Below are 27127 nucleotides of genomic sequence, written 5' to 3' on the forward strand. Positions count from 1 at the left end.
AACATTTCAACACTATAGGGTGCTGCACCTGCACTCTTGCATATATTGGCAGGTATATATACCCAGTTATCAACAACTCTCATTTACTGAGCAATACCTGTTTGGTGACCCTAGAACCTCTTTCCAGGGTTCCGCCATCACCAGCGAAATGTATAGGGTATTGTAAAAAAAAAAAAAAAAACAACGAAATGTATAGGGTTAAGCGAAAGACGCAGGATCTTGCCAGTTCTAAATTGTTGCTAAAGGAAAGAAAAGGTCCCATTAACAATTTGGCCATATTATTTCTACTCAGTAGGTGCACACATGGAACGAACTGGACAGAAATAAGTGAACAAAACTGACAACTAAATACAGCTATGAAAAGAATGGAGGGGAATGTTCACATAACTTAATCGGTAGCCGCTGTCTATTACATTTTCACGGCAGTTTAAACCTGTAGAGAAAGCCCCAGCATCATTCATGATCTGCTGGAAGCCTGGAAGACAATGTCTAGGATGCAAAATTTCTGTGCCGTGAGTCCCTTGCCCGCATGTGATCCGTATGAGTAGAACCACCATGGTAAACATGCAGATCATTACGATAAGCAGAAACCAATGCAAACATGTCGTTTTAGAGGTCAACGAGTAAACCTCCACTGCACGTACATTTGCATGCCCGGTGCCTGCCAAGCTATGCTCCACAGCTGTCTCTGTTGAATCCAGTATCTGCAATATCATACCGTGAACATTCACTGTAAGTGTCCAGCCAAGAAGAAATATATGCAAGCTAATCAGAATATGTTGTAAAGTGAGACAGAGAGAGCACGAGTGGCTACTGCACAATTCATCCTGTGGCACACAAGGGTTTTGTCTGATATTTCCATGACGGAACCTAAACTTTGACAAAGGATAAAGTGCAAGTTATATGTTTCCAGAATGAGGGTGCTGCTCTTGTGAGGACACAAAATCAGTCATAATTAACTGCATCATAGATTTAACATTCAGGAAAAATTACAGAATGCTAAATGATATGTTTGTTTGCTAAGTTTTATCAGGTGGCAAAAAAAAGTGACATGAGAGTGTAAAAAAAGGTGTACCTCCTCCATCTCCTGCATAGATCGGTTCATTATAAGACTGCTTTCATTTAGTTGGTGTGCTAATTCAACCATTTCGTCAATCAAACCTTCTTGCAGCAGTCTGCATATACAGAGCCTAAACGCTTCACTGTTGGATTTATTATGTGTTAGACCTATTTATATATTCAATAAATCAATAAACTCTATGGTGTGTAATTATGGATAATATATATTATACCAAATTGGAAGTCCAAGGGTTGGAGTGGTAGGCTGACGGTACGAGAGTTTCAACTCAATTATGTGGGAGTTTCAACTCATTATTTGTGGGTGTTTCGATAATTAATTGAGAGAGTTTCAACTCCGCGTGAAAACCGTTCAGATGCCCGTCTTCTCAGCCGCCAACAGGGGAGTCCCTTCTGCTCCTCTCCTCTCCATCCATAAAGATAAATAGGAGACTCATCTCTTTGGTACAAGCGAGGAAGAACACAATCCAGAGACACAATTCCGCAGCAACTTAGGCTTCTCCATCTCCTCGATCCGCACGCACGGAGAAGCGAGAGGGCAGGTGCCTCCGAAACCCTTGCCGTTCGTGATCCTTGCACGGGGAGGACGGCAATTAGGTTTTTGGGGAGCATCTACGCGACTGCCCAACACCGCCACCGCCGATCGACGTCTTCTTCTTCCCGGTGTATTGCTGTGGATCGCTTCTTCGTCACGCCGAGAGAAGCACCGCTGCCGTCTTCACCCTCTTCCTCAACATGATGCTGGAGACACGACAAGGGTCGGGATCGTCGGGGTATGAACCGTTCATCTTCTCCCTGTTTTACGTCGTCCAGAGTGTATTTGTTAGTGTATTTGTTTCAATAGTTTCTAGCTATTGTTTCATATGCTGTCATGAATATGTTTCATATGGTCTGCTGTTCTGTTTCGTAAGTCTGTTGCTGTCTGTTATTTTTCTGAAGTATATGCCATGTCTGTATATTTCTGTGATTCAGTTGTATCGTTTCATATATTGCTATGAACATGTTTCATTTGCTCTGTTGCATCGTTTCGTAAGATGTCTTATGTCTGTTCCTGCTAGTTATGTCTTCTGCATATCTGTTTCTGTCATACAGTCGTTCTGTTTCACATGTTACTGCTTTTGTGTTTCATTAGTTTTGTTACAATGTTGCATATACAGTACTATTGATGTCCCATGTTTAAATATTCATTATATATATATGCTACACATGTTACCTGTTCACATGTTCATTGTTGTTATGAACATGTGTCATACCATGTTATCATTTATTAATAAAGTTTTATATGTCATCATCATATTTTTAATTTATGGAATTAAAATGATATGGAAATTGCCTATAATTCTAACAATCCAAAAACCTAATTATAATAGGTATTTTTCTGTTAGAGGTTTTGCTGTTGCTTTGAAGCATGATCCTTTTGATGTGAAAAACTTCTTGCTTTGGAAAGCTAAAATGGAACTGTGGCTAACTGCAATGACATGCTATCATGCCGCTGAGGACAAACCTGCTAACTTACCTCCTCCGGCTGAGGCAAAGTTTAAGGTTGATGACAACCTCTTTAGAGGTGCAGTGATTAGCGCACTTGATCCTAAGTTCCAGAAAAGCTATATCATCCATCCTACAGGGAAAGAGCTGTGGGATGCACTTGTGGGAAAGTTTAGAGTTACTGATGCTGGTAGCGAGCTGTATCTCATGGAGCAGCTGTTTGACTACCAGATAGTTGAGAACCGATCTGTAGTGGAACAGGCTCATGAGATTCAGGCACTAGCTAAGGAACTTGAACTGTTCCCTTGTCTTTTGCCTAACAAGTTCGTGGCTGGCGGTATTATCGCCAAGTTGCCACCTTCTTGGAAGGACTTTGGCACCTCTCTCAAACACAAGAGGCAAGAGTTCAATATTGAGGAACTCATTGGTACTCCAGATGTTGAGGAGAGGGCTGGAGCAAAGGACAATGGGAAAGGTGTTGAGACCTCATCTGCCAATGTAGTGCAGAAGAAAACTCACAAGTGGAACAAGAAAAAATACCAGAAAACAAAGGAGAACACTCCTAAACCCGTTCAAACCACACAGTTCAAGAAACAAAATAACAACAACAACAACAACAACAAGAAGAAAGGTGGCTGCTTTGTGTGTGGCAGTGAGGATCATTGGGCAAGTGAGTGCCCTGATCGTAAGTTCAAATAGGAGAAGAAAGTTGTAAACATGGTTACTACTGAAACTGGAGATGGAACATCTGGGTATGGTAATTCTTTACCATTTGTTCTTTCAGTTTGTAATTCACCTAAGTGGTGGATGGACAGTGGTGCAAATATCCATGTATGTGCTGATGTCTCTTTGTTTGCCACTTACCAGGTCGGGAGGTCTGGCGCCTTGCTGATGGGAAATGGGTCGTGTGCTCATGTTCTTGGTGTTGGTATGGTCATTCTGAAGTTTACTTCGGGAAAGACGGTGCCATTGAAGAACGTACAGCATGTTCCCTCCATCAAGAAAAATCTTGTTAGTGCATCTATGCTATGCCGAGATGGCTATAGAGTTGTTCTTGAATCAAATAAATGTGTTGTGTCGAGACATGGTTCGTTTGTGGGTAAATGATATGATTGCGGAGGTTTGTTCTGGTTATCGTTGCATGATGTTTGTAATAAACTTGTGAATTCTGTTGATATTTCTGATGAGTTGGATTTATGGCATTCACGGTTTTGTCATGCAAGTTATGGTTGTCTTATGCGCTTAGCAAATCTGAATTTAATTCCTAAATTTAACTTGGTTAAAAAGTCTAAGTGCCATGTGTGTGTTGAATCAAAACAAACTCGCAAAACTCATAAGGCTGCTGAGCTGAGGAATTTGGCACCTCTAGAACTTATTCATTCTGATCTATGTGAGATGAATGGAATTTTAACCAAAGGTGGAAAACGTTACTTTGTCACTTTTATAGATGACTCCACAAGATTTTGCTATGTGTATCTCTTAAAAACAAAATATGAAGCGTTTAATTATTTTAAGGCCTATAAAGCTGAGGCTGAGAACCAATTTGAAAGGAAAATTAAACGTTTAAGGTCTGATCGAGGTGGAGAATATTTCTCTAGTGATTTCGATAATTTCTATGTGGAACATGGTATTGTTCATGAAAGGACGCCGCCTTTCTCACCACAATCTAATGGGATTGCTGAACGGAAAAACCGTAACTTAACAGAGTTGGTGAATGCCATGTTAAGCACTGCGGGATTATCCAAGGAATGGTGGGGTGAGGCGTTACTGACTGCATGTCATGTCTTGAACAGAGTTCCTATGAAAGATAAAGAAATCACTCCATTTGAGGAATGAGAGAAAAGGAGATTAAATCTTACTTGCGCACTTGGGGTTGCTTGCCTAAAGTGAATGTGCCAATCAACAAGAAGCATAAACTCGGGCCTAAAACTGTTGATTGTATTTTCCTAGGCTATTCCTTCCATAGTGTTGGATATAGGTTCTTAGTTATAAAATCTTATGTGCCTGATATGTATGTTGATACTATCATGGAATCAAGAGACGCTACATTCTTTGAGAATGAGTTTCCCGTGAAGAATACACCTAGTGAAACAAGTCATGAGACTATAATTCCCCATGAGCATGAATTGTCTATTCCTATAGATCATGCTGAGGATCCTCATATGCACATCCCTGAGGAGGATGACACTATAGTCACACGCAAGAGTAAGAGGCAAAGAGTTGCCAAAACTTTTGGTGATGACTTTATAGTGTACCTTGTGGATGATACACCATCCACCATTAAAGAGGCATATTCCTCTCTTGATGCTGACTTGTGGAAGGAAGCAGTAAGGATTGAGATGGATTCTATTATGTCTAATGGAACTTGGGAGGTCGTTGACCGTCCTTATGGGTGTCAACCTATAGGTTGCAAATGGATCTTCAAGAAAAAGCTTAGGCCTGATGGTACAATTGAGAGGTACAAGGCAAGGCTTGTGGCCAAAGGATATACCTAGAAAGAGGGTGAAGATTTCTTTGAAACCTACTCACCAGTTGCTCGATTGACTACAATTCACACATTGATTGCAGTGGCACCCTCTTACGGTCTTATCATTCATCAGATGGATGTAAAGACAGCTTTCCTAAATGGAGAGTTGGAAGAGGAGATCTATATGGATCAACCAGAAGGCTTCATTGCAAATGGTCAAGAGAACAAGGTGTGTAGGCTGTTAAAATCATTATATGGCCTAAAACAAGCACCTAAGCAATGGCATGAAAAGTTTGACAATACTTTGACATCTGCCGGTTTCTCTGTAAATGAGGCTGGTACTTGTGTGTATTATCGGTATGGTGGGGGTGAGGCTGTAATGCTGTGCCTTTATGTTGATGACATTTTGATCTTCGGATCAAACCTCAGTGTGATTGAGGAAGTAAAGAAATTGTTGACGAGCAACTTTGAATTGAAGGATATGGGAGAAGTTGATGTAATTCTCAACATCAAGCTTATAAAGGAAGGTGATGGTGAGGTAACTTTGTTACAATCCCACTATGTGGATAAGGTTCTAAGTCGCTTTGGGTTTAGTGACTGTGATCCTACACCTACTCCTTATGACCCTAGTGTGCTATTAAGGAAAAATAAGAGAATAGCAAGGGATCAATTGACATACTCCCAGATCATTGGTTCACTGATGTACCTTGCGAGTGCAACAAGGCCTGACATCTCTTATGCTGTGAGCAAGCTAAGCCGGTTTGTATCAAAGCTGGGAGATGATCATTGATGTGCTCTTGAGAGAGTATAGCGTTATCTCAAAGGTACTATGACCTATGGTATTCATTATACCGGACAACCCAGAGTGCTAGAAGGCTATTGTGATGCCAACTGGATCTCTGATGCTGATGAGCTTTATGCCACGAGCGGATATGTGTTCCTCCTTGGAGGTGGAGCTTTTTCCTAGAAGTCTTGCAAGCAGACTATCTTAACGAATTCTACAATGGAAGCAGAACTCACTGCATTGGACATTGCTGGGTCTGAGGCTGAGTGGCTACGTGATTTCCTATTGGATTTACTCGTAGTTGAAAAACCGATACCGGCTATCTCCATGAACTATGATAACCAGATTATGATTACAAAGGTTAATAGTTCAAGGAATAACATGAAGTCCACAAGGCATGTTAAGAGAAGATTAAAATCTGTCAGAAAGTTGAAAACCTCTGGAGTTATAACGGTGGACTATGTCCATACGTCGAATAATCTTGCAGATCAATTCACCAAGGGTCTATCATGCAATGTGATAGAAGGTGCATCGAGAGAGATGGGTATGAGACCCACGTGAAATCTACTATAGCGGTAACCTGCTCTATGTGATCGGAGATCCCGTGAAGTAGAGTGGTGAAACAAGCTATGAGTAGATTGAGAGGAAAGATCCCCTTTCTTGACTCATCTGTGATGCTCATCTTTCCTATCTGTAAGGCAGGTTGGTTTTTACCTTAATGTATTCCAAAGGTGAGATGTTGTCCTACAGAACATCTATGGAGGAGTACACCTATATGAGTCAGACTGCTAGTCACAGTCTATGGGGCTTGGGTAATCCCTAAATACTCATGAAAGGCACAAAAGTGTGACTTATATGCTTCAAACAGTGGGGATGCCTTATGCAGCCTAGTATCAGCAAAGGACTTGAGTGAATCTCATCTCGCACAAAACTGTCAATTCAAGGCTTAGTCTATTGTTTAGTTGTGACTGGGTGAAACTCTTGTTCTAGGTGGATGTTAAACTTAACAGTCTCCATCGAAACACTGATATATCAAAGAATTGTGATTCTGGAACTACATAGTTACAAACCCTAGAGTTTGGTGGGGATTGTTGGATTTTTATGGGTTAGACCCATTTATATATTCAATAAATTAATAAACTCTATAGTGTGTAATTATGGATAATATATATTATACCAAATTGGAAGTCCAAGGGTTGGAGTGGTAGGCTGACGGTACGGGATTTTCAACTCAATTATGTGGGAGTTTCAACTCATTATCTGCGAGTGTTTCGATAATTAATTGAGGGAGTTTCAACTCTGCGTGAAAACCCTTCAGATGCCCGTCTTCTCAGCCGCCAACAGGGGAGTCCCTTCTGCTCCTCTCCTCTCCTCTCCATCCATAAGGATAAATAGAAGACTCATCTCTTTGGTACAAGCGAGGAAGAACACAATCCAGAGACACAATTCTGCAGCAACTTAGGCTTCTCCATCTCCTCGATCCATGCGCACGGAGAAGGGAGAGGGTGTTGACGGTCCTTAAGTATCAAATTTAATTATCAAATAAACAAAGAAAAGGATCCAAATGAAATCAACATCTAAACTTAGGGTTTTATCTGACAGAATTCCACGAGTTTTGGTGTTTGTCTATTTCTGTAGGGGGTTATCAGGAAATATGAAGGAAAGGCCCACACGTCGGGATTACATAGAGATATCAACGTGCCGCGCAATTATCTTACATCTAGAAGACTCCAGAAGCCACGAGAAGAAAGCGGAGACCGAACGGAGTCAGGGACAGGGCGCCCGCCCAAGTCCTTAGGGCGCCCGCCCACCTATTTTGACCAATCACGCTCAATCTCGCGGATTATGCTCCACCGACCTAAAGGATCAAGAATAACCGTTCAATCAATGTCGGTTTGATCTGACGACCCAGGTTCACTTGAGGGGACTATAAAACCAGACCCCCTGGCCCCTAGAAGAGGCACCCCTTGATCATTATTCATTATTCATAGACAGAGCAAAAGTTAGGGTTTGGAGATGAGAGCTCTCCTCTCTTCTCTAAACTAGAGTAGATCTAGATAGTAGCGAGATGGAGAGCGAAGGAGGATTAGAGGAGAGGCCGGCCTGTCGGTTCTTCCTCCGGTTGTACTTCGTCATGATTAGGCTCTAATCAAGCTTGCTCATGGGATGACTCTGGTAATCTACTTCTAATTCATTATGCAATTACTAATTATGTATGTTCTAGTTCACAACTCTTTTGAGTACTTTAATCTATAGGACGCTATAGGTGAGAGTTGTAGTATAGGTGTAAGCGAGGTGCTTAGATCTAGATTACTTGTGGATATCCCCTGTCTAGCTGGATCGTGTGGTAGGCCGCGTAGGTGACAGTTACGTTGGTCCCTTGTAGTCCACCTCTTGTTAGCAGGACGGGTAGGGTTTATCGGCCTATGGATAAGCATCCTTTCTGGTGTACTCTTATCACGTGTTTCGTCCCAGACATAGACATACCCCTTTGAAGTAGAGAAACCATAGTTATTCTCTCTATTCTGCTACCATCGCCCATATACTAGAATTGCTCTACTCTCTATTCCCATATTATCACTCACTGTTATCTTACCTTTAATATTGTTCTTATTCGATTCTACCATCTTTCCTATTTACACCTATCTATCTATCTTGGTTAAGTTAGAGCGTAGATCAGTTCTCCCGTTTCCCTGTGGATACGATAAAACCTTTAACCGGGTAAAAGCTTCAACGGTATCCGTGCGCTTGCGGATTATCTGTGTGCGTATAAATACCATAGTACACTCTAGTGCCATGCTGGGGATGACAACCTAGTATTCAAATGGTGTTAGCAAGTGTCAACAGAGGGCAGGTGCCTCCGAAGCCCTTGCCATTCGTGATCCATGCACGGGGAGGACGACAATTAGGTTTTTGGGGAGCGTCTACGCGACTGCCCAACACCGCCACCGCCGATCGATGTCTTCTTCTTCTTCCCGGTGTATTGCTGTGGATCGCTTCTTCGTCACGCCGAGAGAAGCACCGCTGCCGTCTTCACCCTCTTCCTCAACATGATGCTGGAGACAGGACAAGGGTCGGGATCATCGGGGTATGAACCGTTCATCTTCTCCCTGTTTTACGTCGTCCAGAGTGTGTTTGTTTCAATAGTTTCTAGCTGTTGTTTCATATACTGTCATGAATATGTTTCATATGGTCTGCTGTTCTGTTTCGTAAGTCTGTTGCGCTCTGTTATTTTTTCTGAAGTATATGCCATGTCTGTATATTTCTGTGATTCAGTTGTATCGTTTCATATACTGCTATGAACATGTTTCATTTGCTCTGTTGCATCGTTTCCTAAGATGTCTTATGTCTGTTCCTGCTAGTTATGTCTTCTGCATATCTGTTTCTGTCATACAGTCGTTCTGTTTCACATGTTACTGCTTTTGTGTTTCATTAGTTCTGTTACAATGTTGCATATGCAGTACTATTGATGCCCCATGTTTAAATATTCATTTTATATATATGCTACACATGTTACCTGTTCACATGTTCATTGTTGTTATGAACATGTGTCATACCATGTTATCATTTATTAATAAAGTTTTATATGTCATCATCATATTTTAAATTTATGGAATTAAAATGATATGGAAATTGCCTATAATTCTAACATTCACTGCACTGGGTGCTCGTTTGGGAAAGATAAAAATGGAAATTCAGTTTGTGAAACAAGAAACATCCGAAGCATACACAGCCTCTGCAACATTATTCATGAGAACAGAACCAATATAATACAAAAAGACCAGGTAAATAAGAGATGATGGTTAACATTAAAATCAACCAATTTTGAAGGTACCTTAAATAAGAGATGATGATTCACATGAAAATCAACCAATTTTAAAGGTACCTATATTTTTCAATTCGAGCCTGAGCTGCTCCATCCAATCTAATAGGTGCTCCAGCATCTATTTCTTTCTCACTGACAATTTGTTCAGCCTCCACTTGAGAACCACTTAATAAAAAATTCATAAGAATTACATGGATCTACCATAAGAGGAGGATCTTTTGCAATTTTTCACATGCATGTGAACATAGTTAACTTGTTGGAGCACGAGCTGCTCCGGTGACGAACTATCGCGGCGAGGTCGCTGTGTTAACTGCGGCGAGAAAACAGATGGGAAAACGTAACGAGATTGGCTAGGGTTTATGCTGCCCAACAAATGGAGCTCCACAGTCCTTTATTTGACACATATATAGATACATGATCTCAAGGCACAAACACCCTGATCAACCCCTGCGCCATGTCGTGCACCGTGTGTCGCCGTTTCACCACGACATCCACCGTGTGCACGATACAAGGCGTGGCACATACAAACTGACCGACTCAGGATTGAGTCATGACCCGGCACGCCACCGGTCATGCTCATCCCCTAACTTATCTAGGACTAGACTTTGACTCTGATAAAGATTACATGACATGCATCTAATTTAGCTAACATTTCTCCCCCTAAACTTGATGCACATGATCCACACCGAGTGCCTTTCTCAGCTCCAAGAACCTTGCATGCCCCAAGCCTTTGTGATGATGTTTGCCAGCTGATCTGCCGTGCCTATGTGATCCACCTCCACCTTGCCTTGCTCGATACTGTTGATATTCGGGAACGCAATAAGGAATTGATCCGCAAGCGCACGGATATCGGTGAGCACTTCACCCGGGAGGTTATCCAGAGTATCGTATTTATTTTTTTACCACTAGGAGAAAGAGTGCATCTGACTAACCGGTCTATTACTACTAACCCTTTAGGCAACAAAGAATGTCTCTCGATGTGAGTGATAAATAGAGAAGACTGCAACCGTAGTCTCCTTCTAACCTTGGTAAGGATGATCTACTGTTCTATTGGGGAGGCTAACGGAATCTAGACACCACATAGGATGTTCAACCCGCACCTATACCCTATCCTTCCGGCTAACGAGATATGGCCTGCAAAGGTAACTCGGAATTGTCACGTTCCTCACTACTACCACAGTCCAGCTAGTCAGGGAATATCTATGAGTACCCCAGCCTAAACACCACGTTTATGCCAGCAATGATTACTCTAAACTCTATGCGAAGAGATTAAAGTAAACTCATAAACCAAAAGAACAATAAAACAAGAACTTACTAGAATTTAGAAGTCAAAATACTGAAGAATCCTAGGAGCAAGCTTCAGGTTAGGAGAACTTGATCCCGCAGGTACAAGCTTGGAGTAGACACCGACAGGCCGGGCTTCCTCCAATCTACACCTCCACTCTATCTCTCTCAATCTAGTAGAAACTAGAAGATCTATTTCTACTTTACATTGGTTGCTAAGCCTAAAAAGAAATATTAATTAGAGAAGAGGTTTTCCTTCGAGGGCACCCCTCAATCTCTATGATAACTTCTTCATGTCTCCTCCAGGGGCCAGGGGGGTCTCCTTATATAGTCCTCGTCCTCTATGCGTTTTTGGGTCGGTAGGCGAGGTGGTACTACATTACTCTTGATCCAATAGGTTGGTGCAACATCGTGTGCGAAGAGAGTCCTGAATGGCTTCCAGCAGGGGCGGGCGCCCAGGTCACCAGGGCGGGCGCCCTGGGCCTGGCCCCTTTCGGCCTCTGTTTTCTTCCCGTGGCTTCTGGAGTCTTCTAGATGGTAGAAAATCGGGTGGTGCGTTGATATCTCTATGTAATCCCGACATGTGGGCCTTTCTTCCTTATTTCCTGATAACCCCCTGCAGAAACAGATAAACAACAAAACTCGTGGAATTCTGTTAGATAAAACCCTAATTCTAGGTGTTGGTTGCATATTGGTCCTTTCTCTTGTTTATTTGATAATTAAAATTGGTACTTAAGAACCGTCAACATATACCCCCATACTTAGGCTTTTACTCGTCCTCGAGAAAAGGATGGTTAAGAACAATATCTAGGGTAAAACATTTTAAAACATTCTTTTCATAACTGCAGGGTGTTAAAATCCACCGTGTACTGTAGTTAGGGAAGTATATGGTTAAGAGTAAAGATCCTTTCTTCTCAATCTTGTAACTTGGAGTTTTTTGTATATTTTTGAAAGAAAGTTAGCATACCTTTTATCCTCATAGGTTCTCTCAGATCACTCATTATCTTTTATATATCTTACTGAGGCTGTTTTAATTTGCAAAAATTCTCAAGCATACTTCCTTTGCATTTGTTGCCTGATCAAAACGGGATCCGAGGAGGGGAATGTCATACTCTTAGATCAAAGACTTTGGAAATTAAAAACTTTGTCAACTCTTGCTGGCATATTGCTTATTAGAAGGACCATGGGCTATCATTTTCTTCTTTTCTATTTTTTTAAGTGGATACCGAGGTACCCCGAATTCTACTGCCGGACACTTGTCCATTTTTTTCTGCGAGGTTGTCGAGCACTTGCTCCTTTTTATTTCCTCGAAATATCTTTATTTTTGCATAGCCCATGCCTCTATTGCAATAATACTTCGGAAGAGTGAATCTTTCTGAATAAATGTCTTGATCTTAGGAGCATGATAAATCTCTCAACAAGGGTCTAACTCATTTTGAACAAACTCAATACAGAGTAGGTAGCTTTTATAATCATAATTAATATTTTTAGTTTTTATCAGGCATATAAAACACTGAGGATGGTAGCTAGAATTTTAAAGATTTTGAAATAAATTCTCCAAGTAACAATGATATCAAGAATAAGAAACTCATACTCTACCATCTTACATTCCATACTGTCTTAAGTAACACAGGGTTTTAAGATGATTTTATAATAATTGCAAGTTTTAGGAAATATAACAGAGTGAGATTAATCATGATTAGAAATATTTTAATCTTTTTAATTTATCATGTCGGAAACAGTATTCTGCATAATCCAAGATGTGTATGTGAAAAGTAAAGTGTGCAGAATGTGTACCTGAATTGTGGAGTGGTGTAGTCGAAGTGTGTTTGGCATGTTGAGGGATCTCCCCCATACTTGTTTTCTGCTTTCTTGCACAAAAATAAAGTAGAGACACACAAGACATAATAATAATAATAATACTCTTGATTAATCTTGAGGCATTTATTACAAAAGACTAGTAGCAAACTGATGACAATAGCAAACTGATGATAATAGTAACAAACTGATAATAATAGTAAACCTAAACCGAATTTAAAAATAGATGACTAAAATGCATTGCCTCAAGGTCTAATCTAGATAACTTAGCTCCTTGATCTTCTTGTTGGCACTAGCAAGATCCTGCCTAAGGCCTAGTATGATGGTGTTGTGGTTAGAGAGCTGCCTAGTGAGGGAATTAATCGAGGACTGGAGGTCTATGATAATTCTGTTTAGTCTGCGAACGTCCTCATCAATATCCATTATAGTCTTGCGACGCTTGGGAGGTGTCTCAAAAGCATTGAGAGCGTGCTTCGGGGCTGCCTTTGGAGGGATGAAACGGACTTTGGCTGCTCTAATCCCTTCAAAGTAAGGTCTTTCCTCCTCCGTAGTGTAGCGAACGCTGCTGATCTCGCCGCTCCGGTTGGTCTTGACTCCAACGACCCTCTCATTGGGTCAAGGTGGAAGGATCCTTGTGCCGGTTGGCACCTTGATGGTGGTCTTCGTCTTGGATGATGATCCCTTGAGGAGTAGGGGTTGTGGCGGTGCGGTGAGAACTGGTTGAGCATGGTAGGATTGGGCAGAGCTGCGCTGGCGTAATGGCATGGCTTCTAGCTGTCGCTCTGTGTTGGCCGGGACGAGAGCACGGGCATCGGGGTCTTCCACAGGCTCCATGTTGAGGTTGAAGGGGACGACTTCCCAATCATCGTGGTACTTCTCGGCCATTGGAGCAGCAAGGAACTAATCAAGCTCTAATTGAAGAAGAAGAGAAGGCTTGGTGGTTTAGTGTTTGAAAACTGATGTCAGGGGTCTGTTTATATAGGGGTCAAAAAGTGCCTCTATGGGTTGTTCGGGTTGCTCCCGTCGATGTGCGTGCGAAACTTTCCATCTGAGGGGTTATTCGGATTACCATAAGTGCATTTTCCGTAACAGAGAAGATCAGGACCGAGAGGGAGCAGGAGCTGGGCGCCCGCCCACCTGAGCTGGGCGCCCGCCCTCTCTCTGGCCCCTTTGTGGGCCCACTTTCTCGAGCGCGTTAGTGGATGCAAAACTATTTAGAAAAATATATATATGACCCGAAAACATCAGACTAAAAAGGTCGGGCTCTAATTCTCCATGGGAAGGCAAAAATGGACTATGTCTATTTCTTCTAATTCTTTATTGGGCTCTAAAAATAATTTAAGACGTTGGCCATTTACCTTGAATAACGTACCTTCATCATTTTGAAGTGTGATAGCTCCGTGGGATGACGAATTAATTACCTTGAATGGTCCTTCCCATTTGCTCTGGAGTTTTCCATGCCCGAAAAGCTTCACCCTGGAATTAAAAAGTAATACCTTATCTCCGGGTGTGAACTCTTTCTTGATTCTCTTGTCATGCCACCTTTTGACTCTTTCTTTGTAGATCTTTGAGTTGTGATATGCTTTCTCTCGCCATTGTTCCAATTCTAATAGTTGCATTCTTCTATGATCTCCAGCAACATCTAGGTCCATATTCCATCTCTTTATGGCCCAGTGTGCTTTGAACTCTAGTTCAACAGGTAGATGGCAAGTCTTCCCGTACACCAATTGGTATGGAGACATTCCAATTGGGGTCTTGTATGCTGTTTGGTATGCCCAGAGTGCATCGGGTAACTTGTCATTCCACGCCGTTCCCATTTCATTTACTGTCTTCTAAAGAATATTCTTGATTTGTTTGTTGGAAGTCTCTGCTTGGCCACTTGTCTGAGGATGATAGGGGGTAGCGACGTTGTGACGGATTCCATGTTTTGATAGATATTGCTTGAAGCGTTTGTGGATGAAGTGTGCTCCTCCATCACTTATCACTACTCTGGGGACTCCAAATCTTGGAAATATAATTTCTTCAAATATCCTCTTTGAACTGATATTGTCGGCATGCTTGCAAGGTAATGCCTCTACCCACTTGGAGACATAGTCAACTGCCACCAAGATGTACTCACACTTCTTTTATGGAGGAAATGGACCCATGTAGTCTATTCCCTAGACATCAAAGAGCTCAATCTGAAGGTTGTTGGTGAGTGGCATTGCATCCCTTGTATTTATGTTTCCGTGCCTTTGACATGGCCCACATCTTCTGATATATTGCCTCGTGTCTTCATACATTGTAGGCCAATAGAATCCACACTGCTAGATCTTTGAATGTGTATGAAATGCTCCATAGTGACCTCCATATGGTGATGAATGACATCTGTCGATGATCTTCCATCCTTCTTCATTGGTCACACATCTCCTGAGTAAGCCATCAGAGCATACTCGGAAGAGGTATGGCTCATCCCATATATGTGAATGACTTTCTTGAATAAGCTTCTTCTTGTTTGCTCCTGGTGGTACATACCCTGAAACCATAAAATTAACAATATCTGCATACCAGGGGTCAGACCTGTTAATCCCGTAGAGCATGTCGTCCCGGAGTGAATCATTGATGGGGGTTTCCTGTGGACTCTTAAAATACATTCTAGACAAGTGATCAGCAACAGAATTTTCTACTCCCTTTTTATCTTTTATTTCCAAGTCAAATTCTTGGAGTAATAAGATCCATCTAATCAGGCGAGGTTTAGCATCTTTTTTAGTGAGCAAATATTTTAGTGCAGCATGATCAGTGTAAACAATTATTTTAGCTCGAACTAAATAAGATCTAAATTTATCAATGGCAAAGACAACAGCCAGAAGCTCTTTTTCAGTGGTTGCATAATTAAGTTGAGCTCCTGTCAAAGTTTTACTGGCATAAGCAATTGCATGATGCTTCTTATCTTTAGTTTGTCCCAAAACTGCCCCCACAACATAATCACTAGCATCACACATAATTTCAAAAGACAACGACCAATCAGGGGGTTGAATGATTGGTGCAGAGATGAGTGCTTTCTTTAATAATTTGAAAGATGTTAGACATGCATCATCAAATTCGAAAGGAGCATCCTTGGCTAGCAATGAATGAAAAATCTTTTATGAATCTACGATAAAAACCAGCATGGCCAAGAAAGCTTCGAATTCCTTTTATATTCACAGGTGGAGGTAGTTGTTCAATTACTTCAATTTTAGCTTTGTCTACCTCAATACCTCTTTCAGACACTAGGTGTCCCAGCACTATTCCTTCTCTAACCATAAAATGACATTTTTCCCAATTAAGGACTAAGTGCTTTTCTTCACATCTTTGCAAAACCTTGTCTAAGTTTTCAAGACAACTATCAAAAGTTTTTCCATAAACAGAGAAATCATCCATGAAAACTTCCATAATCTCTTCAATCATATCAGAAAATATAGACATCATGCATCTTTGAAAAGAAGCTGGTGCATTACATAACCCAAAAGACATTCTACGGTAAGCATAAGTTCCATATGGGCATGTAAAAGTGGTTTTGCTTTGATCATCAGGATGGATCGTGATTTGGTGATACCCTGAATATCCATCTAAGAAACAGAAGAACGAATGGTTTGCTAACCGCTCTAGCATCTCATCTATGAAAGGTAAAGGAAAGTGATCCTTTCTTGTGGCTTTATTTAGTTTTCTATAGTCTATGCACATCCGCCATCCTGTGACGGTGCGTTGCGGAATTAGCTCGTTCTTTTCATTCATAATAACAGTCATGCCTCCCTTTTTAGGCACAACTTGTACTGGGCTTACCCACTCACTATGCGGCACAGGATATATAATCCCTGCATGCAGCAACTTTATAACTTCCTTTTTTACTACCTCTCTCATAGTGTTATTAAGTCTACGTTGGGGTTCTCGAGAAGGTGAAACAGAAGGATCTGTTGGAATACGATGGGTACAAATCATAGGACTGATTCCTGTAAGATCTTGGAGTGAGTAGCCGAAAACTGAGTGATGTTTCTCAAGAATGGTCATTAATCGCAGAGTTTGATCCTGAGTGAGTTTATCATTAATTATCACAGGAAACTCTAGATTATTGTTTAGGAAAGCATATATAAGACCGGTTTGTAAAGTTTTAAGCTCTATGGGGGGTCTAGGTGTTTCTGCAAACTCATCTAAGGGTTCAGGTTCAGAAGGTTCGGCTTCTTCTTCTGTGAAGAAAGGAGTTTCGTCTTCTAAGTCTGGTTCATCTAAAAGCTCTAGAGATGCAGCCTTTACCTCCTCCATAGGATCAGGCAAAAGATATGACTCGGCCTTATTATTTAAGGAGTGTGAAATTGTTATTGGGAATTTAAAGGCTTTTCCAAAAGAAATGTGTAGCTTTCCAGTATGACCTTCATAAAGGAGTCTTCTAAAAGGTTGTCCTATCAACAGGTCGAAGTCCCATGTATCAAAGATATAGAACTTCAAATGAACCATGGAGCCTTCTACCGTAAGAGGTAGGACATTAATAATTCCAAGACTGTGGACTAATCGTCCTGAAGATTCCTTTATGACCTTTGTTGTGGGGGTTAAGACAAGATTTTTAAAGAGTTTAAGTGCAAAAGATTCAAACATGATGTTGATCCCCACAACAGGATTATAGAGAGCATTAAATCGATCAGAATTATAAGCACAGCGTATAGTTATAGAGGGTGTGTCCAAACGGATCACATCAGAGGAAAGCTCTAATTCCTCCAACCATTCGCTACTCATGACTGAGATAAGCTCTCTTAATTGATATTCACTTGGCAAATAAATGCTAAACTGGCCGTTTTGGGGTTTGTCAATAGAATGGTAGTTTGAAATGTTTCCAAAATCGGCAAAAAGATCGGATTCTATATCCAGCATGAAGTCCGGTGGTGGAATTTCTTCCTCTTGTGGCTCAGAACTTGGGATAGCTAAAGTAGATGAATAATTTGGCAGAGTGTCTACTTCGGCTTCGTAGGTTTCATCATGAAGGGTATTATCCATCTCAGCTTCTAGGATTCTATCTAGGATCACTCGAGCTTCATCAGTAGGGATGCGAAAGAAAGAACCTCTAGACATTGTGTCTACCATTTGTTTGTGATTTTTCTGAAGACCTCGAAAAAAGTGAAATAAAAGAACAGGGTCTTCAAGATTAAGGTTTGGACCAGATTCTAAAAGATCAGAAAAACGTTTCCAGGATTTTCCCAAAGTTTCATTATCTTTTTGTTTAAAAGATAGGACTTCGAGTCTAAGGTCGGCTATACGGTCGAGGGAATAAAAATCTAGACAAAAGTTGGCTCGTAAAACTCCCCATTCACCTCGTTGTTGACTTACCTTCTGACTGTACCATTGTCTAGCTTGTCCCCTTAAAGAAAAAGGAAAAAGCTTCCAACGTAAAGTTTTATCAGAAATGCCTTCAATGCGAAGACAATCACATGTTTGCTCAAAATCTCTAATATGAAGGTAAGGGTTTTCGTCTTCCTTTCCCGAAAAAGATAGGTTTTGAATCATGGCAATCGACCAAGAACTTAACTTACACTGGGATGTTTGGATAGGCTGTGATGATTCCCATGGTAAAAGGTTAGTTACTGAAGGGATTGCAGATTCATGGATCGATTTAGAATTTTGGTTTTCCATAAGGTAAGAATAAAGAAAATAAGCAAAGAATATAAAAGATAAGAAAAGATAAAATTATAGATACAAGCTAGTAGTAAGACTCAAGGTTATCTCAGCAAACCGTCTTTCTCCCCGGCAACGGCGCCAGAAATGCTTGTTGATATTTGGGAGCGCAATAAGGAATTGATCCGCAAGGGCACGGATATCGGTGAGCACTTCACCCGGGAGGTTATCCAGAGTATCGTATTTATTTTTTTACCACTAGGAGAAAGAGTGCATCTGAGTAACCGGTCTATTACTACTAACCCTTTAGGCAACAAAGAATGTCTCTCGATGTGAGTGATAAATAGAGAAGGCTGCAACCGTAGTCTCCTTCTAACCTTGGTAAGGATGATCTACTGTTCTATTGGGGAGGCTAACAGAATCTAGACACTACAAAGGATGTTCAACCTGCACCTATAAACCCTATCCTTCCTGCTAACGAGATATGGTCTGCAAAGGTAACTTGGAATTGTCACGTTCCTCACTACTACCACAGTCCAGCTAGTGAGGGAATATCTATGAGTACCCCAGCCTAAACACCACGTTTATGCCAGCAATGATTACTCTAAACTCTACGCGAAGAGATTAAAGTAAACTCATAAACCAGAAGAACAATAAAACAAGAACTTACTAGAATTTAGAAGTCGAAATACTGAAGAATCCTAGGAGCAAGCTTTGGGTTAGGAGAACTTGATCCCGCAGGTACAAGCTTGGAGTAGACACCAGCAGGCCGAGCTTCCTCCAATCTACACCTCCACTCTATCTGTCGGTGTTTTCCCCACGGGGGGTCATACCAACGAGTAAATTTGTATGCGTGCTCCCTTTCCCAGATGGTGATGCAAGAAGACACAGAGATTTATCCTGGTTCGGGCAAGAGAAGGCCCTACGTCCAGCGGGGGAGGGAAATCTGTATTATCTTGCACCGAGGTGCTTGTACAGGGGCGAATACAAGTGTGGTATGGAGTATGAGAGTTCTACTGCGTATGGACGTTCTCCCCCTCATCTATTCCCAAGTACTTCCTTTTATAGCTCCAAGGAGGGACCCAGGGTACATGTATAGGTGTCAGAGTAGGGTCGATAGCAGCGTGGCGCGCTGACCTACTCGAGGCTTCCGTACCGGTGTGGCCTCGAGCCATCTCATCTTGGTAGCCTGGTGATGATTACGCGTGCCTCTGCATCCTGCTCCGCGCGCCGTCTTGGGCTGGCTCAACGGCCGCACGCTTGTACGGCATGGCGGCAGATCCGGTGGGGTGGTTGTTGTGTTGTCAGTCGACGCCCAACTCGTCTCCAGGAAGGAACCGTGTCTGGTCAAGGGTCGGATGCCGTGCAATGCCCTGTTATCTGGAGCGCTGACCTTGGTTACCTCGAGGGAGCACCGATTAGACGTTCCATCTATATTTCCCGCGTCCTGACACGCCCTGGGCCGTTTGGTGGGGAAGGCTGCAAAAAGAACGATGGGACAGGTGCCTGTTCCCTATCACGCTTCCCGTGACCAGTGTGTTAGGTGAGGAAGCGTTAGGCGCATTAAATGCCCGGGCTCTCGTGCGCGCGCCAGGCGGCGGGTGGCGTCCTTGCGCTCGACGCCTCCCGGTTCGTACGAGCCCATTTCCGTATTCGACGGTAGCTAGCGCTCGACCCCTGATTCGCTCGACGCTATTTCCGTCTTCGAGGCTGCGGCCGTCGATGGCTGCGCGCATGTATGACCAGAGCGTTGAGTTGAGGGCCTCAACCTACGTACGGATACTCGTGTTATGTGCATTGGTGAGGGTACCCCTTACTGATACCCTCGACAGTAGCCCCCGAGTCTCCATTCGAGCGCTGGCGCTCGAGTGGATTCTGTATTCTTAGGTCGAGTTTCTGTGGGGGCGCGCGAGCGACCCCGCGGGGGTAGCCCCCGAGCCCTTGAAGGAGTTTTTGACTCCTTCGAGGGTTATATTGCCCAGTTTGCAGAGACGCTATTGACACCAGTGGTGGTAGGTTCTGATTGGCTCGTTTTGCGCGGAGGTTTCGACGTACTCTCGATAGAGCGAGCGTCTTCATCCCCAGATTGAGTTCCTAGCGGGTAGTCCAAGTGAGAACCTATGCCCCTTTCGAGGGGGTCAGTTGTAGCCCGGAGGCGTTCTCATAAAGCGGGGTCGACGTGGTCGAGGATACCAGTCTCATTCGATAGAGTCCGGTGGCTCGATGCCTCCCGTCGAGGGGATTCCTTTCGACTGTCTCGACCCTACCTTGGACATCGCCAGCGAGTCTTCGAGGCGGGCCTCGATCTTCGACCGCTCGCTGGGGATCCCTGACTCTGGTGCTCGAGATCGGCTGTCGAACCCTTTCGGCGGGCCAGCCATCGACCTCTCGAGACTTTCGCGGGTACGTCCCTTGGCTTACAAGGGAAGAAAGTGGCCGTGGCGGTTCGCCTTTCCGCCCGTTGGGCGCGCCTTTTTAGGTGGGTGACGTTACGACACTGTGTCGGCGTGGAATTCGGAGCGCCCCGCCTGTGAGGGGAAAAAGACTGTTAGATGGCGCATTTATGGGGGGAGTTACCTCATTTCTCGGATCTGTCCGTTGGCGGACTGCTGCCTATAAATACGCCGTGGCGCCGCCGCCGTTCTTTCTTTCTCCTTCCGCCTTCTTGCCCTCATCCTTTCGTTGCCTTAGCTCTCTCGCTACCTTACACGCTCGTGCACCCCCTCGAGCAGTAGCGAATCCACCGGCCTTCCAACCAAGATGCCGGTGACACTCGTTGCCGCCGACGACTGGCGCCCGTCGTCGATGACGGAGCGCCGGTTGCTAGAGCTTGAGAGTGAGGGACTCTTGCGCCGCCGCACCTCGCTGTCATCGCCAGAGTGGATGGCGCCGCCGGCGGGTCACAGGGAGCCCCAGCCGCCCGAGGGCTATGTGGTGTCGTTCGCCAAATTCCACCACCACGGCCTGGGCGCTCCCCCGAGCCGCTTCATGCGGGCCCTTTGCTTCCACTATGGGGTGGAGCTCCAGCATTTCTCCCCGAACGCCATCACCGTCGTGGCGGTCTTCGCCGCGGCGTGTGATGGCTATCTGGGGATGATGCCCCACTGGGATCTTTGGCTCCACCTCTACAGGGGCGAGCTTTTCAATGCCCCCACCGGAACCACTGGCGTGAGGAAGCACGTGCGGGCCGGGTGCCTCAACCTGGTGCTGAAGATGAAGAAGACGGAGAGGCCGCACGAGTATATCCTGGTGGGGCTGTCGTCGAACCACGCTGGGTGGGACTCCCAGTGGTTCTACTTGAGGAACGATGACGGTCTCTTCCCCGCTTACACGGGTCGTCTGATTACAGAGCGCCCGGACAACTGGACATACGGCGTCGTCCAGGAGCACCAGTCGTGGCTCGACCCCCTCCTCGACGCCATGAAGAGGCTGCGCCTGGAGGGCCTGTCCGCCGCTCTCGTCCTCTCGGCCGTCCATCGTCGAAGGGTCCTCCCTCAGATGTCTCGGCCGTTGAGGATGGACGAGATGGGACCGGGCGTCTCATCCCGGGATCTCGAGGCTTGCCGGATGTCCAACGTGGCTCTGGTGGACGATGAGATCGCTGCCCGGGTTAGGGCGGCCATCGCTGGTGACTTTAAGTCGAAGCACGTCAACGGCTTCCCTATGAGGCCCGACGAAGGCTCGGTCGACCTGGTATGTTATTTTCTCACACATAGCTCCGATTCTGGATTTTCCTCGATCCTTTTTTAAACCTTCCTTTATTCTGGCAGGGACGTATTGATGTCTGGTCCTCGAGGCCCCCTGTGAAGGAGGACGAGGTCGATCGTGACAGACGGCGCCAGTCCACCGAAAAGCTGAAGTCCGCGAAGGACTCTGCAAATAAAGGGGAGAAAAAGAAGAATCTCGACCGCCAAGCATTAGATGCGCGTCGAGCTAAATCCAGGCAGAGGGGGGAGCCTGAGGAAGAATCCCCCAGCGAAGACGATGATGACGACGAGGACAGCGACGATTCCGAGGGGATGGCGTCTCGTCTTGACCGGATCCTTGAGGGTCCACCTCGAGGTGATGTCGACGCTCCTCGGACGGAGGCTTCGAAGGAGGTTCCAGGCGGATGCCACCGCCCTCGCGCTGACACCTCTCCCGCGCCCGCGGCTGGTCAGGTCGCCCCGCGCCCTCCTCCCGTGCCCAAGACGGGTAGCCACGCTAGGTCCCAGGCGACGGGTCCATTGACCCGCGGTCGCGCCGCGGCCTCCGAGAAAGGCGAGACCGTCCGCTGGAGCACCAGTCCCGGTGTCCGTCAAGCAGAGGTTGCCGGGCCAAGGCCGGCGCTTGTCTTCGAGGGGTCTGGGACCTCGACGCGGGGTGGCTCGAGGCCCACCGGTCGGGGTACCGGTAGACGAGCTGTTCTTCCCGTAGGGTGAGCTTTTTGGAATTGTGACTTTTGTTTTTCCATTCCCTCATGTTTCCTAGTATTCTGGTCTTTTCATGCTTGTTCCCCTCTTTTTAGTCTAAAGCGGACGCTCGAGCAGGCCCAACCCTCAATGGCGAAGAGGCTCAAGGCCGGAGCAGCCTCCAAGGGGCCAAGTTTGTAGTTTGTTTCTGAGTCTTGTGACGTTCTTATGTTGGTTATTACAGTGACCGACCTTTATTCTTCATTTCGTAGGCTCCTCTGACTCTCAACCTCCGGCCGACGCTGAGAGTGCTCCATCTCGTCCCGAGCCTATTCCGATGCCGCCGACTCGTGACGAGGCGCCCCAAACTCAGGGGAAAGAAGGAGCCCCCGAGCCTCCCCGATTGGGGGTCGAGGCGGACCCCATCACCATCAGCGACACGTCTGGTGGTAATGAGGCATCTGGGGACGCCCACCCTATGGAGGAGGAGGAGGCGTAGACCTCTCTCATCTCGGGACGGACTCCCTGGCCCGCTGGCCTCCGAGCCCTCGGGGAGCAGAAGGAGAAAGAGGAGGAGGAGGGGGAGCGGGTGCGCGAGGCAACGCGGCAGCCACAGGAGCAGCGGCAACAACAACAACATCAGTAGGAGGAACAGCAGCAGCAGCAGCAGGAGCAGCAAACGCTCGAGGTGCAGCAACAGCAGCAGCAACAGGGGGCCCAAGAGGAAGGATCGCTCGACCCCCGCCTCAAGGCTTGGCCCAACCAGTACCACCGGCGCTGCAAGAGCTCAGCGAGCAGGAGGAAGATTTGCCGGTGTACGGCCCTCCAACCCCAGCGTGGCTTCTCCCGGGGGCGCCCGCCGCGATCCGGGCAGAGCCGGGGCGAGCGGATGGCGTGGTGGCACTGTCCTGCATGATGCGCACCCCCATCGACCTCGAGTCCGAGATAAAGAGGACGATCTACGGCATGGACGGGATCTACGGCCTGGGAAGACCGCTTTCCCTCTGAGGAAGACGAGATCGGGTCGTCGGGGAGTAAGGACGGTACCTGGAAGACGGTGGACGACGACGGGCGGCTCTCGTGCCTCGTCGACCTATTCTTGCACCACAGGGGCTCCCTCGAGACCGTCGAGAACCTCATCTGCGGCGTCAAGGCGCGGGCTGATCGAGAGATGGAGAACTGGTGCCCCGATCGGATTCGTATCCGGGCTTCCACCGATCCGTCTGAGCCCATCATCTTCCTCGACGACAAGAAGGAGGCCGAGAAGTGGGAACATGTTGAGGAGCTCCGCCTTTGGATCAAGCACGTGGTGGGGCTCCTGTCGGACATCATCAACAACAGGCTTAGGCCGGCTTATTTTGTAAGTATTTTTCAGTCCTTAATTCTCATAGATCCTTTGGTTTCGTGTTCTAACCGTTCGACCCCCGGCTCGCAGGACATGAAAGAGACCTCCTGCATCAAGTCGAGCTTCATTCACGCCACAAGAGGCGGCTGGGAGCAGCTCCCCATCCTCAAGGATCAACTCCTCGAGTCGCAAGAAAAGCTCCTTAAGGCCTATAAAGTCCTCATAGCGCTCGAGGAGGAGAAGAAGGCGAGGGAGGCTGCTTTGGTCGAGGCTCGATAGGCCTCAAGGAAAGCGGAGGAGGAGACGACGTTACTGCGGGAGCGCGCTGTGACGGTCGAGGAGGCCGCGTCCAAAGCCCGGGAGGAGGCCCTGTCCTATAAGAGTGTCATTGCAGACTTGGATAAGGAGAAGGGCCTTCTCAAGACCGACATGGACTCCCTTCGACAGTCCTTCCAAAAGATGAAGGTGGAGCACGTGAACAGCGAGATCACTAGGAGCGCCGCGGAGGAAACCAAGAAGAAGGCCCTCAAAGATCTCGAGGCGGAGCGGGCTCAATCCCGCAGGCTCTCTGACGACGTCGAACGTCTGAAGGGAGAGCTGTTGGAGAAGAGCGGGGCCATTGCTCAGGCTGGCAAGGCGATCAAGGATCTCCGCGTTGCCAACACCGAGCTGGCACGCTCCAACAGATAGATCGAGAGGGCCAACACCAGGCTGGTCGGCGAGAACACGGCCCTGGAGGAGACCGTCCGCAGTATGTTTCCTCTGTCGGCTTTCTTTTTTCGAGGTGTGCTTGGTTTTTCCTAAGGTTTCTTGTATTGGCATTTACAGGGCTTAAGGACGAACTCCTAGCCACCCAAGTCGAGGCCCATAATGCTAAGGCCCAGCTCGAGGCGGAGGTTGCTTTGAACCGTCGCGTGCGGACGGCCATAAACGACCTCTCGACCTCCTGGGAGGTCGAGCCTATGGACGAGTCGAAGGAGGACGCTCGAGGCGACGCACTGGTCGACCAACTGTGCTACTTAGGCGCGACGCTGAGAGATCAGGTGCGGGATGCCCTCCACATCTGGGTGAAGCGGACGATGGCGGTTGTCTGCTCCGGCTTCTCCTACGACATGGAGGTAGTGTCCCATGGCTTTGTCACCGACATCTCTAAGACCGATGCGGAGAACGAAGAGAGGCTCCACGCCTTGATCGACGACGCGGAGGCTCCTGGAGAGAGGCTGGCCAAGCTATTTGAGCCTGAGGTGCTTCCTCCAGAGACTAGCTCGGGCGGAGGCGAGGGTGGTGAGGATCGTGCCATGGACTGAGGCCTGCGAGCCTGCTTAGGGTGCCTGGGGCCCCTTGTATAATACTTTGTTAATTCTGTTTTTAAGCAATACAGTACCTTTTTGTGATTGTTAAATGTTTATTTGTATTTCCGCTTGAGGTTCTTTTATTTCTCTTTGCGCCTACGTATGTGTTCCTTGTTTGATTTTTCGTAAAAGACAGCTTCGATCACCTCGAGGGTGAGGGAGCGAGTAGAGTTTCCATAGCCCGGGGGCGTAGGTGTTCTCAGGCTTGTTATCCCTTGGCCCTTAAGGGGCTCGAGGCGCCTCAACTACTCGACCATGCAAGGTTTACTAAGTAAGAAAGAGAGAAATTTTTGGCTTTTTTCGACACTTGGGGGGGTCGCCCCCCTGGTAGCCCCCGAGGGGGTGTTGACTATGATGGGTCATAGTCGGCGCCCCCTTCTAACGTCGAGATTATAACTTGTAAAGCCTTGGTACGAAAAGAAGTTGCTCGAGGGAAGGACTTCATCTATTCATACATTCGTTTACAAAGTCTCGGTACGAAATATACGTAGGAACATAAAGCTTTGAACTTATAGGGGTAGAATCGACATAGCTGTTCGATGTTCCACGCGTTGGTGAAGACTGCCCCCTTCTCGTCCGCTAACTTGTACGTTCCTGGCTTCAAAACCTCGGCCACCACGTACGGGCCTTCCCAAGGCGGAGTCAGCTTGTGGCGTCCTTGATTGCTTTGCCGTCATCGTAGGACAAGGTTGCCCACGTTTAAGTCCCTCTTTCGTACGTGTTTGTCGTGGTAGCGTCGAAGCTTCTGCTGGTATCTGGCAGAATTGAGGAGGGCCATGTCTCGAGCCTCCTCGAGCTGATCGACCACGTTCTCTTGAGTCTCCTTATTCGATTGCTCGTTGTACGCTTTGAGTCGAGGGGACCCGTATTCGAGGTCTGTGGGGAGCACGGCTTCGGAGCCATAGACCATGAAGAATGGGGTGTATTTGGTGGCCCTGCTTGGCGTCGTTCTCAAACTCCATAGGACCGAGGAAAGCTCCACGACCCACTTCTTGCCGAATTTCTTCAAGCGATTGTAGATCCTTGGCTTGAGTCCTTGCAAAATCATACCGTTAGCACGCTCGACCTGGCCGTTAGTTCGAGGGTGGGCTACTGCAGACCAGTTCACACGGATGTGATGCTGATCGCAGAAGTCCAAAAACTTTTTGCTGGTGAACTGCGTGCCGTTGTCGGTGATGATGACGTTGGGAATCCCAAACCGGTGGATGATGTCGGTGAAGAAAAGGACGGCCTGCTCAGAGCGGATGTTGGTGATGGGTCGAGCCTCGATCCACTTGGAGAATTTGTCGATGGCCACCAACAAGTGGGTGTATCCTCCTTTTGCCTTTTGTAGGGGCCCTACTAAGTCGAGCCCCCATACCGCGAATGGCCAGGAGATGGGGATCATCTGAAGAGCGTGAGCGGGCAGATGCATCTGTTTGGCGTAGAACTGGCACCCGTGACATGAGCGTACGAGCTCGATGGCATCTGCTACGGCCGTTGGCCAGTAGAAGCCTTGTCGGAAGGCATTCCCTATGAGGGTCCGTGGAGCAGCATGGTGACCGCAAGCCCCCGAGTGTAGGTCCTTGAGAAGTTTCCGTCCTTCTTCTATGGTGATGCAACACTGCAAGACTCCCGTCGGGCTTCGTCGATATAGCTCATTGCCTTCGCCACAAATCACATATGACTTGGCCCGTCGA

The 27127-nt window shown here is 46.2% G+C and overlaps 1 protein-coding gene across 1 annotated transcript; it reads right to left on the reverse strand.

Annotated features, from left to right (window-relative positions):
- Positions 345–19631, reverse strand: LOC8063453. The gene is made up of 4 exons (XM_002462037.2): positions 19564–19631; positions 9700–9804; positions 1076–1175; positions 345–704 (listed from the first exon to the last, which is right to left on the reverse strand). Exons 1-4 carry the CDS (start codon positions 19629–19631, stop codon positions 345–347), a joined length of 633 nt encoding a protein of 210 aa, XP_002462082.2.

This window comes from Sorghum bicolor, chromosome 2 (genome assembly GCF_000003195.3).
Source record: "Sorghum bicolor cultivar BTx623 chromosome 2, Sorghum_bicolor_NCBIv3, whole genome shotgun sequence".
In the NCBI taxonomy this organism is placed as follows: Eukaryota; Viridiplantae; Streptophyta; class Magnoliopsida; order Poales; family Poaceae; genus Sorghum; species Sorghum bicolor.